Raw genomic sequence first — 14,122 nt, forward strand, 5'->3', positions numbered from 1 at the left:
CGCTGAATGAACGTTGTCGAATGTCAGAGCTGGAAAGGCCCGTGGTGATAAACCAACCACCCTCTCCCACTTCTTCCTACCTCCGTGTCACAGCCAAGGGAGCAGAACTTTGGGGAGGGTAAGAGGTTTCCATGAGGTCCCACAGCGACTCAGTGACAGTTCAGGCGTAAGGATCACTATATCCTGCCTGTCCGTCTATTCCCCCGACTCCCCACCCAACCCCTTGCATTTACAGGAAAGCCTCAGTCCCCAGTGCTGGATATTGGCCAATTTCCTCTTGTTGCTTTTCAAAGGAATACAAGCTAGGATACAAAGCACCAAGCCCTGGATGATTTTTTTTTAATTTGGAAAAGAAGGGGTTCTGTATCCAGAGGGGGTTCCATACCCACATCGTCGGTGGTGGGCAGTGTGGCCACATGCCCGGATGGCAAAGCCAGCTATCTAGCAGGCAGCTATCTCCGCCTGGTTTTGTGCTTGGGCTCGCTGGCCCTTCCTCTGGGAGCCTGGAGGGTTGGTGAGTCCTGGTAGTTCTGGGTCATGAACTGGGTGCTTGCTTCAGGTTCGCCCAGGTGGAAGCGGTTCAGAAATCTGTCCATTCTCCAAGAGCCTGGAAGGACAAACAGACCACAGGGAGGCAGTGAGAAAGAGCCATGGACTTGAAAGCTGGCAGGGGCCTGAGAGGGAGGCCGGCTTGTGGGAGCCGAGGCAGCAGGTGATACGATGGCCATGGGGCGTAGTGGCTGGGAGAGCTTCCGGCTCCTGTTGCAGAGGTAGCCCCCAGATGTTAGCAGAGCCTCTGAACAGCAGCAGAGCTGCCTGCTCCCCAGAGGGCAATGGGGACTGAGAGCCTAGCCCCAGTTGAGAATGTCTGAATCTCCTTCCCCAGCACCTCTGTTTAGCAAAACTGCCTTCTCGCTCCCGGGCAGAAAGGAAGCCCAGTCATGCGGGCTGCCCACTTCCTCTACTAATGCCCTCTCCCTGCAGGCTCCCCTGACCCCAGGACAGGAGGCTTCACCCGCTACTTTCCTTCAAACCTGCTCACCCCTGCTGCTGGGGCTGAGATTGGCGGAAGTATCTGTGCTCTTCTTTCAATCTTCTCCCCTAAACCCCAAACACCTCCTCATCTCTGTCCCAGGACAGGGCTTGCACCAGGGTGCCTTCCCCGTGGCAGAGGTGGAGGGGCAGCCCCTGGACCCTGGCGGGGGAGCTGGGCCTGCAGAAACCCAGACAGTGCCCAGGTCGGAGGGGTTCCTCCTCAGGGGGAGAAAACACAAGTGTGTACAGGGAGGCGCATCTTCTGGGGCAAGTGTGAACAGGCCTTGTGGCAGGGCGAGAAGGGCACAGCCTGGGCCATGGAGTGAGGCTGAGGGAAGTGGTCAGAGGCATATTCCCACGTTCTTGTTTCCCAAACCCTGGATGTCAGGCACCCTGGGCAGATGCTTGCCAGCAAAAGGCAGGAAGCAGTTTAATTTGAATCTCAGATAAATAGCAAATCGCTTGTTGGTGTGAGCGTGTCCCACATTCTACATGGAGCATTCTTACATGAATTTTTTTTTTCCGTTGTTTATCTGGAATTCAAATTTTACTGGGCATCCTACTTTTTGTTGTTGTTGTTGTTTTGCTAAATGCAGCAACCTCCCAGGGTGGAGAGAGAGTGCCTGGGGAAGACCCTGTCCGGAGCAGAGCTAGGCAGTGGTCGATACACAGTGGATTAATGGAGACCAGTCACCTCTGATACCCAGACAGAAGAGGGCAAGGGGTTGGAAGCTCTCAGAGCCCCACTTGAGACTCACGGGCCACCCACCCTCCCACCTACCTGTCTCCTCGGTCAGTACCCACCACCCTTTTCATAGCAATTAAGATAGCAAGCCCATTGAAGCGTTCCTGCCTCCCAGAGGCTGCTGACATTTCAAAGATGTTCTCAAGGAGAGGATAATTTTTAATCTGAAACCCAAAATAACAATAACAATAATGCAAACAATAATAGCAGTAACACCCCAATTTCTGTGCTTCCTATGTGTTGGTACTACTGTAAGAGCTTGACACATAATTCGCTTAATCCTCACACAAATCCCAAAAAGGGAGGACTGTTCCCACTCCCAGTTCACAGATGGGATGACTGAGGCACAAGCTGGGGTACTGGCAAGGAAGCTTCGTAGTGGCAGGGATGGGGAAAGGCCTTTGCAGATTCCCTCAAATCCTATCCGACTCAGTGACTGCATGCTCAGATGGGGCCCAGGGGGGCTGGAAAACAAGGGGTTCCAGGAGTTCTTTTGCAGAAAGGGTGGCCAAGGTGCTGAGAAAGCCTCTCCCGCTGGAGGTGTACTGACTGCAGCCAGGTTCTCCTAGAAGGCTCAGTGTCACCTGAGTGTCCTTTCAGAGGGGCTGTGCCTGAGCCTCTGCACCCTAGAAGCCCAGCTGGCTGGAAGGAAAGGAATTATGGTATTATGACCCTGGGAACGAGTGTGTGCACACACGTGTATGTGTGGGTGCACGTGGGTATGCTGGTGTGTGTGCGCACGTGCACATGCCAGGGTAATAAGGGCTTATGGGTGAATTGGTGTGTGGCAGGAACAGGGACAAGGGGGCCTTCCCCACCGTAGGGCAGGAAGGAACCTGCACAGCAGGAAGGGAATTGAAACCCATCACGAGGCTGGGGCAAGCTGCGGGGAAGAAATCCCCTGAGTCCAGAGCGAGAGCTGGCTCCCCTCAATAGTTCGGAAGCCTCTGAGCCTTCAGTGCCCTGGGGGACTCGTGGTTCCTTTCCAGTCCCAAGTCAACAGCCCTGTGGTTCTTGGGCTCCCTGGCCAGCTCCTGAAACCCAGTCCCCGTGCCGGCTAGCCTCTTGCTGCCTCCTTTCCTGGCTTGGCCGCAACTCCTTACACCCCCTGTTTCCTGCCACAGAGGGCAAGTTCTAGAAGGCAGAGGGGGTGAGTCAGGCCCTTGGGGTGTGTGGGGAGAGCTGGAGAGCTAGGAGGCTGCGGCTTCTGTGGTCACCGCTCAGAGGAAAGCCCCTTCCTGTATGGCACTGCTGTCCCCGAAAGGCAGAGAGTCCGCGGCCAGGCAGGAAAAGGGCAGCGCTGCTGTCTGTGCTTGGGCCACTCCACTGTATCCTGGACGCACCCAGGCCAGGCTCTTCCTGGGACGAGGGTAGGGGCAGTGCGGGCACTTCAGAGGCCTTGGTGGTGGGAGGCCTTGGCTGAAGGGAGAAAGGAGGAGGAAGCTGTCTGATGCCTGTCTCATGAGCCACCTGCCCTGTGGCTGGGACACAGAGGCCTGGGCATCTCAGGACAGGGCTGCCACATATGATGTACAGGTTGATCCCTGCACAACCGTAGGGGGTGCTGTTCTCATCCTGCATAGCCAGATGCAGCAGTCCTGGCACTCTCACTTACTGGTCAGTGCTGATAGGAAAGATGTTAGTGATGAGAGATGTTAGATTTCAGCGATGTTCCAGATGGGGGCCAAGGGGAGAGCCTGATAACCTTATCTAAAGCCACTGGGGGATTTCTGGGCCACCACTCTGTGCCTGGCCTCCTATTAGGCTCTAGGGGGGAAAGATGTCCCCTGTCTTCAGCAGCTGGGGAAGGGGCTCCTCCTCGGAGCTTTAGTCCCAGGGACTGTGATGATGGCAGGAATGTTTGGAAAAGGCCCTGGGGCAGGTCTTGACAGTCACTCTCTCCACCCCAAGCTTCCGAAATCTGTGGGGTTGGCTTTCCACTGTTTGGGAGTGGTTTGTCACGTGCTGGACAAACTCTGGACGGCTCCATTGGGCCAGTTAGGGCTAAGCAGGCATCTGAGAGACTGAGAGGTGCTCCGCCACGTCCAGCTTACCCTGGCCCCCTTGCAGGACTTGGTAGAATGGGGGATCGGCTCCCCTGCCAGAAGTGCAAGCTCTTAGACGAGGTCAGACCCCAGGGCCCCTTTAACACTGGCAGCCATCACCCTGGTCCTCTGCCAGGCATGGAGTCAGAGGAGCTGCCTTATTTTACCCCCTGCCCTTGGCGAGTTTCTAATATAATACAAGTAATACTAAACTAATCACAGTCTGGTCCTTCAAAGGGTGGCCTTGGCCAGCAGTAGAACTTTGTAGTCTGGGTCCCTAGCAGACAAGGTCCCCACCCCTAGTGACACCCCTGGATTCCCTTCGGCAGGACCATTCTCCGGGCTGGGGTGCAGTGGCACTATCACCGCTCATTGCAGCCTTGACCTCCCAGGCTCAGGTGATCCTCTTGCCTCAGCCTCCCGAGTAGCTGGAACCACTGTTGTGTGCTACCACACCTGAGTAATTAAAAAAAAATTATCTGTAGAGACAGGGTCTCCCTATGTTGTCCAGGCTGATCTCAAACTCCTGGCCCAAGTGATCCTCCTGCCTGGGCCTCCCAAAGTGCTGGGATTACAGGTGTGAGTCACTGCACCTAGACAGGCCCACTCTTAAGACTTCCCAACAGCCGAGGACAGCAGTTCCTGGGTGACCCTGCTGTAGCCAAGGGACGTTTCCCACCTGACTGGTCCTTGGTCCTCGGTATTTCCGTCCTGATGTATTTCCGTCCTGATGTACTTCCCTCTTAGCCTGGGAAGTGGGGTAGGAAGCTGAGGGAGGGAGGTTCCCCCCACCCCAGCTCCATTCTCCCATGGGCCCCTGTTCAGGTGGGCTGGAGAACAGGGAGTGGGTTGCTGAGCCCTTGAGGTTGGAGCTGCGGCAGCCTCTTGTCCCAGGGCAGTCTCTGTAAGGACAGGGGCCACTGGCTCTGGCTCCGAACAGCCCTGTTCCTTCAGGTGGTGATCTGTATCTACCCAAGGTGATCACCCTCTTCCCTGGCCTCGCTGCCTCTCCTCTTAGGTAAGGGCACCACTGCTTCTTGTTGGGGGATGGTGGCCCTGAAGAGAAAAAACAAAAACTCAACTCCAGCCTAATAACCGCCCCACAGAGAGCCCGGCTCAGGTCTGTAATTTGTCTGGCTCGTCACGGGACCGGCCACATTGATAGAAGCACTGATACCTTTCTGCCGAGATTAATGATGTCCCGGCGGTGGTAGGCGGGAGGCCTGAGACTTTTATTTTTTGTGCCATTAAATGACATCCAGAGACTTCCACTCAGGACCTGAAAAGCCCTCGTTCCATCACATCCAATTACTCCGGGAGGAGATTTGCTGAGTGGCTGATACTGCGGGCTCCAGAGGCTTTCGGGTAGTGGGGGGCACTTTGACTTTGGCAGGAGTGAGAGGGAGGGGATGCCAGCAGAGTTTCGGGGTGGTGAGGGGTGACCTGCGTCTCCTCTGGAGAGAGGACCCAGGAGGGCTGAAGAGTGGAAGCTGGTTCTAATTATCCAGCCAGTGCACCCCCTAGGCCTCCTCCTCCCTTCTGCAGCTGGCGTTGGGGCAGGAAAGGGATCAGGAGGATGGGAGACTTCCAGCTGCCAGTTTAGCTTCCAGTGATAAATTCCAATATTTGGTAGTGGCAACAATTGGCTGGAGTTTGGGGTAGAATCTGGGGGCTTATCTGTGTGGTTTCTTCACGATGTGTTCAACATTGCTTGGGATGGCTGATGTTCGGCTGGACTGGGACTTGCTTCTTGAGGAGGTCCGCCTGGGGCTCATGGAGATTTCAGGCAGTTCCCAGCCTGGGCGCCTGTCTGAGTGTTGCCCGGGATGGCCCCAGCTGGGTGGCTGCCAGGCCCCCAGTTCTACCCGCTCGGCCAGGTGGGTGGGGCCCTTTGGAGGAAGAGCGCCTCCTGCCACAAGCCCACACAGTGATCAGGGGCTGGGCCCTGGGGGATGCTGGGGCTGGGCCAGGTGAACCACCATGGGAGGTCAGGAGGGTGGGCTGAGTGTGTTTGTGTCTGTCTGTGTGTGCACTGGTGGGGGGCAGTCTGAGGGTGGGGGCTGCTCTCCAGGCAGGGCCCCCTTTCCTCTCAGGCCTCTTCCCTCCATGCTTCCTGACACCATGTGCTGCTGTGTTCTGCTACTAGGCTGGTGGATTTCCTCCCAGCCTCATCCCTCTGCAGCAACATCTCCTACTCTTGAAGCTGCATGGGGCTCTGCTGCCCTTGGCCCCACAATTCCCCTTCTTTCTCACCCACCGAGGCCTGCATGCCTTCAGATGCCACAAGCAAGACTTCAACCCCCTACGTGGCAAGTCCCTGCCTGTCTCTCCTCTCTGACCCCTGTGGGTGGGTGGTTCCACCTCTGAGCTGCCGAATTTGGGTGCCTGTGGTGCTAGGAAGCGGCTTATGGCTGCCTGGCCCAGGACTCCCATTTTGCAGTGAGCAAGTTTCCCCTCTGAGGGCCCTGAGGCTGCCCTGGAGGTGGTGACCCAAGCTTCTCTTGCCCGTTAGTTTCCAGCACGTTGACACCATCCTGGGCGCTCGGCCTTGGAGTGGCTTCTGGAGCAAGCTGTGGCATGTCCTCTCGTGGGGCAGAGAGGGGATTTCCCCTGCTCACTTGCAAGAGGAGTGTGAGGCTGGCTTGTGACACCTCTGAGTGAGGTGACCGAGGTGTGGTGTGGCACAGACCGCAGCTCCCCAGGATTCTGAGGCTCAGCCACAGCAAGGGAGGGGGTGTGTGTGTGGACCATTCTGGGCAGCTGCTGCTGGCCAAGGAGGCCTGGGACAGCAGGATGCAACTGTGCTCTGTCTGTATCCCCACTGGGGCCCAGAAATCTGGGTCAGGAGAGCGGGGATGTAGGCAAGGCGGTGGCAGGTGCAAACAGCCCTTCCCTGGAAGTCAGAAGAAAGTCAAATGGCTGTTAACTGTGGACGCCCTTGGTAAGTCATGCCACTCACTGTTTCAGGCTTTGCTTTCCTCGTTTGCCCTGGGGTAGGGGTGATGGCCACTGTCCTGCCCCCTTGACATGGGTGGCAAGGGGAAGGCCAGGGAGGGGCAGGGTGGCTGGTGGAGAGGCTGGTGGAGAGGCAGCCCTGCCTGCCTGGGATTGGGACAGGGAGGACGTCGATCAATGCAGAGACTGTCACTTGTGGGCATGGTACTCACAGAGGTGGCTGCCTTCTCAGGTGCTGAGGCAAGCTGACGTGTGTTTGCGAATGTGGGGGTGTGAGAACGTGCAGATCCATGTGTGTGAATGGCTTGTGGATGTGCATATGTGGGTGTGTCCCACACACAGACACACTCATTAACTGAAAGCCAACAGTGGGCTGGGCACAGGGACAGGTGGGAGAAGGGAAAGAAGGCAGAGGTGAGCGCTTCTCTCAAGGAACTGATAGTCTCATGGTGGAAGAGGGGCCGCCATGAGTGGCAAGTGATTTAGAAATACAAAAGAGATCAAAGCAGATGTCTGGGGAGGCACAACAAATGCTGTGTGAGTGGAGAAGACGATAGAGACTAGAGATGCCAACAGCAGGTTGGGGGAAGCCTGGCTCAGCGGATCAGCCTTGTGGGGTTGTTCTAGAGGATGTGATGGAGGGCCAGCAGCCGGGACTGGTGCTTGGAAGGTGGGCAAGGCATTGCGGGTCTGGGAAGGGGAGAATGAGACGCCCAGATGGGCAGTGGTGGGCGGGCAGATGTGAGCAAAGAAGTAGTTCAGGGACGTCTGGCAGTGTGCCGCACACAAGGGCAATGGTACAAGGTGCAAATGAAATCTGCCTGGAAGGGAAGATGTCCCCCTCAGAGGGGTGTTCACTTAGAATCAGAGGGAGACAGCCCAGCATGTCACAGGCCTGAGATAATGGCATCTGCAAATCTGGAAAGGCGAAGTGTGGCCTTTGGGACAAGCGTCACACAGCTGTCCTGTGATGCTGGCCAGCCAGCCCTTGTCAGAGGCACCAGTTAAGGCTGTTTAGATTTCAGGGGTCTCTCTGTTCCTCCTATCTTGGGGACCAGTTATGCTTGTGCTGTTTGAATATCTCCCCTGACTCTCTCAGTGAGCACCCCCTATCCATAGAGCTACACCAGGGTGACTCCACACATGCATGAGAGCAGGGACACCATCACATGGTGACTTCTTACAGCACCCAAAACAGCGCCAAGTATACACTAGGCATCTGGCATCAGCTGAGCGAATGCAGAAGGCATTACTGAGTTATGCCAGGCGTGGTTTGAAAGTGGCCAGAGAGGAAGGAGCTGTGCAAAGGTAGGAGGAGTGGGGTGGCACGGCAGGGTTTCATCAGCTAGAAGTGGGGTAGCTCTAAGCCCCTCCAGGACCCTTGCTGTGCTCCTGGCCTCCTGGGGTCTGATGCAAGACCTCTACTAGGAAATGTCAGGGCTGGCTGGGAAAGTCGAGCCTCATCAGTTGGTCCCTGCATTTATTTGGCAGAAGAGGGAGGCCAGGACATTCCAGGAAGCTGGGAGCAAATCAATTTCAGGTCATTCAATTGCAGATCAACTAGTCCAACCCTGTATCTTGATGAGGTCAAAATTGAGACCCAGGGAGGGGAGGTCACCTGGCCAAGTTCAAACAATCAGAGTCGGGACATCAAGATCTCATTTGCTGACCACATGTACATTGTCCTGTGGTCACAGTAAAAAGAGGAATCCTGGGGAGGGTTTCACCTCCTTGGGTCTGAACAATGCCATCCCCACATCCCCCTACATAGTCATGACAGGCTTTACTAGAATCATCTCAAGCCCCCTTCTTCACCCTAAGCCTGTCATTTACCCATAAGATCCAGGGAGGGAAGAGGCCTGAACAGGATGGGGTTCAGTGGCCCGTCTGCCATAGACGCCCCTCTACCTGGCTTCTGTAGGCTGACCTTTCCCCTCGAGTCTCTAGAAGCTTTTCCTGCCTGTTCACCCAGGGGACACAAGCAGCTGGTTACACCACACTGCCCCCCTCCCAACCCCTGACACCCTGCTTCCTCCACGGATTCTCTCCCCTGGAGAGAAATCTAGATCAAGGCAAGTCCTGGGGCCTGTGTTCATTGGCAGGACCCCATGCTCTGGCCTCCCAAGCACTGGTCCAGCCCTGGGCTCCATAAGTCCCCAGGCACTGTCCAGGTGCTTCAGAGAGCACCAGGCCCTGAGTGTTTCAACATCGTGCAAGGACCTGGGGTTTCTGCTTTTGCAATCGTCCCTGGGTTCATCCACACCTCACTGCCTCATGTCTCGACCCCTCTGATGGTGTCCTGTCCTCTCATTCTGGTCAGTTCTGCCTGCCCCTCCAGGTTCGTCGTCTCCAAAGAGTGACTTGAGTGTTGCTTCTCTGGTAAATAATTTCTAATGGCTTCCCAGAGTCAACCCGCAAAAGCCACTCCTCTGCCGGACTTCTGAGAACCTTGTTTTTCCCCTTCTCCTCCATTTTCTCACTTAAAAAAAAAAATCTATGGTTTCTCCAACCCAGAGCTCCCTCTTCCTTCACTCAAGGATTCAGATCTCCTCCTTCTCTAGGGCCCAGCCCTGCTCCAACCTCCTCCCCATGGCCTCAGGGCCAGAGAAATTTGTAGATCATCTGGAGCCAACCCCTCATTTTCTAGATGAGGAAACTGAGGCCCAGCGAGGTTCATTGATTGGCCTCAAAGTGAAACTACTAACTAGAGAGAGGGGAGTCCAGATTGCCTCACTCTACAATAAAACACCTTTATATCCTCTCTGGCTGGAGAGAGCACAGTGTTCTGGAGGGAAAGGCATGACAGGAAGGGAAGAGATCTATCCCTGAGTCCACAGACTTCCAATTGTCTTTACAATTAGAATCACACAATTAAGTGTTTAATTACAACGTGCTCTGCACTGTTGTTTAATTGTTTCCAAAGTAGACTGTAAGCCACTTGGGGACAGGGAAAATTCCTGGTGCCCTTGACTGGGTCTCCTCTGAAGTTCCCAGCACAGCGCTGGGCACATGGAAGGCATCACATGGCAAGACTGGGACCTTGGCTGGGGCTTTCATCTGGGAGGGCCATTGTTTTGTTGTTTTTTTTGAGACGGAGTCTCTCTCTGTCCCTGGAGTGTAGTGGCGCGATCTCAGCTCACTACAAGCTCCACCTCCCAGGTTCATGCTGTTCTCCTGCCTCAGCCTCCGGAGTAGCTGGGACTATAGGCGCCCACCGCCACGCCCGGCTAATTTTTTTTTTTTTGTATTTTTAGTAGAGACAGGGTTTCACCATGTTAGCCAGGATGGTCTCCATCTCCCGACCTCGTGATCCGCCCACCTCAGTCTCCCAAAGTGCTGGGATTATAGGTGTGAGCCACCGCGCCCGGCCTGGGAGGGCCATTTTAAACCCTGTACAGATGCAAGTCCAGTTTCTAAGTTCCCCATGGACAAAAGGTGGGTCAAGGGGTGGGGTGGGGAAGTACACAAGACCAAACAACGCGTTTCAGGCCCAGCGCGTTTTGGCTTCCTTGCCTGGTCACCAACATCCTGGGAGGGGTGGGTCAGGCCTTTGCTGGTCCCTCAGGCCACTGTGGTTTCTGGAGGACAGGCTGTGGTTGAGCCTCAGGAGCCCCAGCACGCAGAGTAGGGAAGCATCTTTGGTGTACGCAGCTCCCTTCCTCTCCCTTGTCAGTCCCTCCTCATGGCATCTCCCGATGCTCTATCCTTCCCTCCATCCTGCCTTCAGAAAGCACTTCACCCCCGAGAGACTCCCACCCTGGGCATAGGCATGGTGACCCCGGAGTCTCATGGTGGGGCTCAGAGGCACTGCTTCATTTTATGAGAACCCCATGGGTGGGAGAATGTCATAGGCTGAGGTCCCGACATCTTTGGTGAGATCCGTAGCCAGGGTGCTGGAGACAGTTTTTCTTGGTCTGGGCAAGATACATAATTTTGTTTCCTTCTCTCTGCATCTAAACTTAAAAGTATGTCTTTGGCAAAGCTGTTTAAACAGATTCACGGATTGGCAAGGTGCTGAGGGCACCTGGGGAAGGTTCACTGGTGGTAAGTTTGCACCAGCTCCACTCCCAGGGTGGCCTGGAGCCCTCTGTGATAGGTGGGCCCTGCTCGGCACATCTGAAGGGCCCTGTCGCTCAACCTGTGCCTTTCTGGGCTCCATGTTCCTCTCCTGTGGGGCCTCCGGCATCGCGGTTGTAGCAATACCTGGGCCGGCTTCCTAGTGGGTGGATGTTTGGTCAAGGTCACTGGGTGAGAGGAAATGGCTGACGACACCCACCCTCCCACTTGCCTTCCTGCCAGCCTGGGGGATGTGCTTCTTGCACTTCCAGATGGCATTGTGCAGTCTCTATTGTCTTCCCTTCCCTAAAATTGGGGAGCTGAGAGTGCAGGGGTGGCTTTATTTCCCATTTTCTGGAAGAGAAATCTAAGGCTCAGATGGCGGGTTGGGGGGAGTTGGGGGCATGGCTCACACTGGGTCAGGTGAGTCACTTGTGGCATGTTGCAGTGGCCAAGTGGCCACCGCTCCTGCTCCCTGGCCCTGGTGGCAGGAGGACCGAGGCCAAGCAGGCGGGGTTCACCATTAGGAGGCTATAGGGAGCTGGTCTGCTCCAGAAGCCAAGGAGGGCTGCTCAGAGAAGCTAGTGGAGGGGGGATGGTGGGGGACATCTTCCCCTCATCACTGAGATGGCACAGCCGACCCAGTAATTAGCAACCCATGAGGATAGACTGGCAGGGTGGCATTCCAGGGCCCTCTTGCCCAGATCAGACTCAATTACAGAGCACAATGACTTGCCAAAGTTCAGGGGCAGCTGCCTGCACATGCCATGCAAAGTTTCGGGGTACTCTTCTCCCTGGCTCCAGTCACCTGCTTTGAGACCCTGCCTTACAGACCAACCCACCCAACTGGAGCCTCCACACTGGTCTGTGGGACTTACCTCTCAAGGGAGACCACACCTGATGCCAACATCTTTAGGGCACTCCCTCCAGTTCACTCCCAAGAAACACCAGCCTTCGGCCCCAGTCTCCAAGGCTCATGAGTGGGGGTCAAGGCCCCAATTTCCCCGTAAATGCCTGAAGCGTTTGTTCCACCCCAGAATTCACCCCGGTGGTGGCTGGAAGGATGGGAAGGTCTTACCTCGAGTTTTGTTTTCCTTGGGAAGGAGAGAGATGACTTTTCCTTCCTGAAGATAGACAAAGAACTGGTAGCGATGGAAGCCACTGTGTGCTGGTGGGGAGGGAGCCTGGTAGGCTATAGGTAGAAGAAGGAGAGAGGTGGGCATCAACATCCCATACTACCGAGGGCAGAGCTCTCTGCCTTCCCATGGTCCTGCTGACCTCCCTGGGGCCCCAGATCAGCACTCAGCCCTGCAAAACATTAGGATTTGTATTTGGCGGGATCTCAGCTTCAGTATTTTCATTTAAGAAGTACATATTTTGGTGGGGGTGAGAGTGGGGGAGGAGGTGGTCCAAGAGGAAACACCCTGAGCTGGCTTGAAGGCCTTGGGTGCTGGCGTGGCTCCCAGGCCTTTATGGGCCAGTGGGTGTTGGCATTGTCCTGTTTTTGCTTTAGTCTATCCTGATGGATTTCCTGCCTCAAGAGAAGCCCATCTTCCTCTGTGAGTGTGTTTGGCAGAGGATTTTTATTTATTTTTTCGGCATTTGCTTATGAACTCAATCCCCAAAGAAGCCAATTTCTTGGCTGCGTCTGGAGGATCTGGAAGTGGTTACGAGGGTGGGTGGGACTGGGTTCAAAGGTTTGATCATGGGAGCTGTAGGAGCTGGGTGCTCGGGGCATCAGGGAGAAGTTCCCTCTCCCAGTCCTTCCCTCTCCCTCCAGGAGGCTGAGCTTTTTTTTGGGGCGGGGGAAGTGGGGTGGGGACATCCCTCATTCTTTCCCCAAGTCCATGCAGAGTCAAGGTCCTGCTGGCCTGGCCTAGGTCTTTCAAGGTAGGCCTCTTTCCCAGAGTGCTTCACCCCTTCCCACTCCCCTTCCCTCTCTCCATCTTCCTTTCCAAGGAGGGGAGCCAGGCTGGAGCCAAGAATCTTTCTGCGTGGGTGGGAAAGAAGCATTTGCAATGAGGATGTTGGTGGGAGGGAGTATTGGTCCTTTATGGCCGTCTCCCCTTCTTTCCTCTCCTGATCATTAAACAAAAGCACGACTTGCTGCTTGGAGCATTGGAAGAGTCCCTCACTGTGCACTTCTGGCCACTGGTGGCTTCCAGCATGCCAACAACCGGGGAATTCCTGACGATTCATCTTTCCCTGCATTTTTGGATCGCAGATCAGATGTGTGTGTGTGTGTGTGTGTGTGTGTGTGTGTACGCGTATGTGCACTCAGAGTGAGAGCAGAGCTGGGTGTGCTGAGAGCCATGTGAGTGTGTGTGGTTGGAGGTCCCACTCGGGGTGGGTGTGTGTACATGAACAGCCAGTGTGCAAACGCCCCGAGGCTGTTTTGGAGGGCCTGTTAGTGTGTGTGTAAATGCAGGTAAAGGAGCATTTCTTCCTAAACACCGCCAGTGCTGAGAAAGACTTCTGAGCACAGGTGGGTGCCAGGGAGTCTCCTCGTGTGCTTAGGTATGGAGGGCAGATGGGACAAGTCAGTGTGGGCAAGATGTGTGGGCATGTGGGCTGTGGAGTACACTCCACCGTGGGCACACTCAACGCTGCCCAAAACTGGTGACCTCAGTTCTGTGCGGACAAGTCTGAAGTGAGAACTCACTGGATTTGTGCAATGGAGAATTTATCCTCTATCTCCTCAAGGGAGATAGAGACTAATGCCTCTCACTAGGGCTTTCCTCAAGAATCCCCTCTTCAAAACCACCAAAGGCAGAGAATTGAGGCGTGAGGAGGAGGGGAAAGGGTTCACACATGCTAGACCACTTCTCCGGGCCAGGCCCTGGGCTGTAGGGCTTCACTTATGACATCTCCTCCATCTTCCCATTTCCTGGAGGCTTGAGAGGTAAAGCCAGGCCAACAGTGAGTGGTGGTGCTGGGATTTGAATCCAGGCCTGCTTGGTGCCCAAGCCCACGCTGCTTCACGGAACCGCAGGGCTAAGTTTGGTGCCCAGTCCTGTGCCAGAGGCCAGCCCAGTACCTGAGCATCCCTTTCAAGGTAGGTTGGGGGCATCCTCCTGGGGCAGGGATCTGAGAGAGGGAAGCTGGGGGAAGGATGGGGGTGGACAGGGGTTACAAGCAGCCTCCAGTCAGATGGCCCCCTGCACTGTGACGCTGGCTGCATTCTTTACTAGCCGTTCACATGGCGCAGGATGGTCTGTGCCTCAGTGTGATCCTCTTTAAAATGGGGACACTGATGGCAGTGACCATAAAAGGTAGTTGTGGAGAT

The 14,122-nt window shown here is 55.4% G+C and overlaps 1 protein-coding gene across 2 annotated transcripts in view; it reads right to left on the reverse strand.

Annotated features, from left to right (window-relative positions):
• Window positions 1-323: 323 nt before the first annotated feature.
• The window catches only part of PEBP4 (phosphatidylethanolamine binding protein 4), a 228,327-nt gene continuing 214,528 nt past the window's right edge, over window positions 324-14,122 (reverse strand). For both annotated transcript variants that reach the window (XM_016959222.4, XM_003311642.7), the window contains exons 6-7: window positions 11,915-12,028; window positions 324-607 (exon numbers count right to left, since the gene is read on the reverse strand). In XM_016959222.4, the coding sequence (XP_016814711.1) occupies window positions 453-607; window positions 11,915-12,028 (269 nt within the window). In that variant the 3' untranslated portion in view covers window positions 324-452. The remainder of the gene's footprint in view (window positions 608-11,914; window positions 12,029-14,122) is intronic.

Source organism: Pan troglodytes, chromosome 7 (genome assembly GCF_028858775.2).
Source record: "Pan troglodytes isolate AG18354 chromosome 7, NHGRI_mPanTro3-v2.0_pri, whole genome shotgun sequence".
In the NCBI taxonomy this organism is placed as follows: Eukaryota; Metazoa; Chordata; class Mammalia; order Primates; family Hominidae; genus Pan; species Pan troglodytes.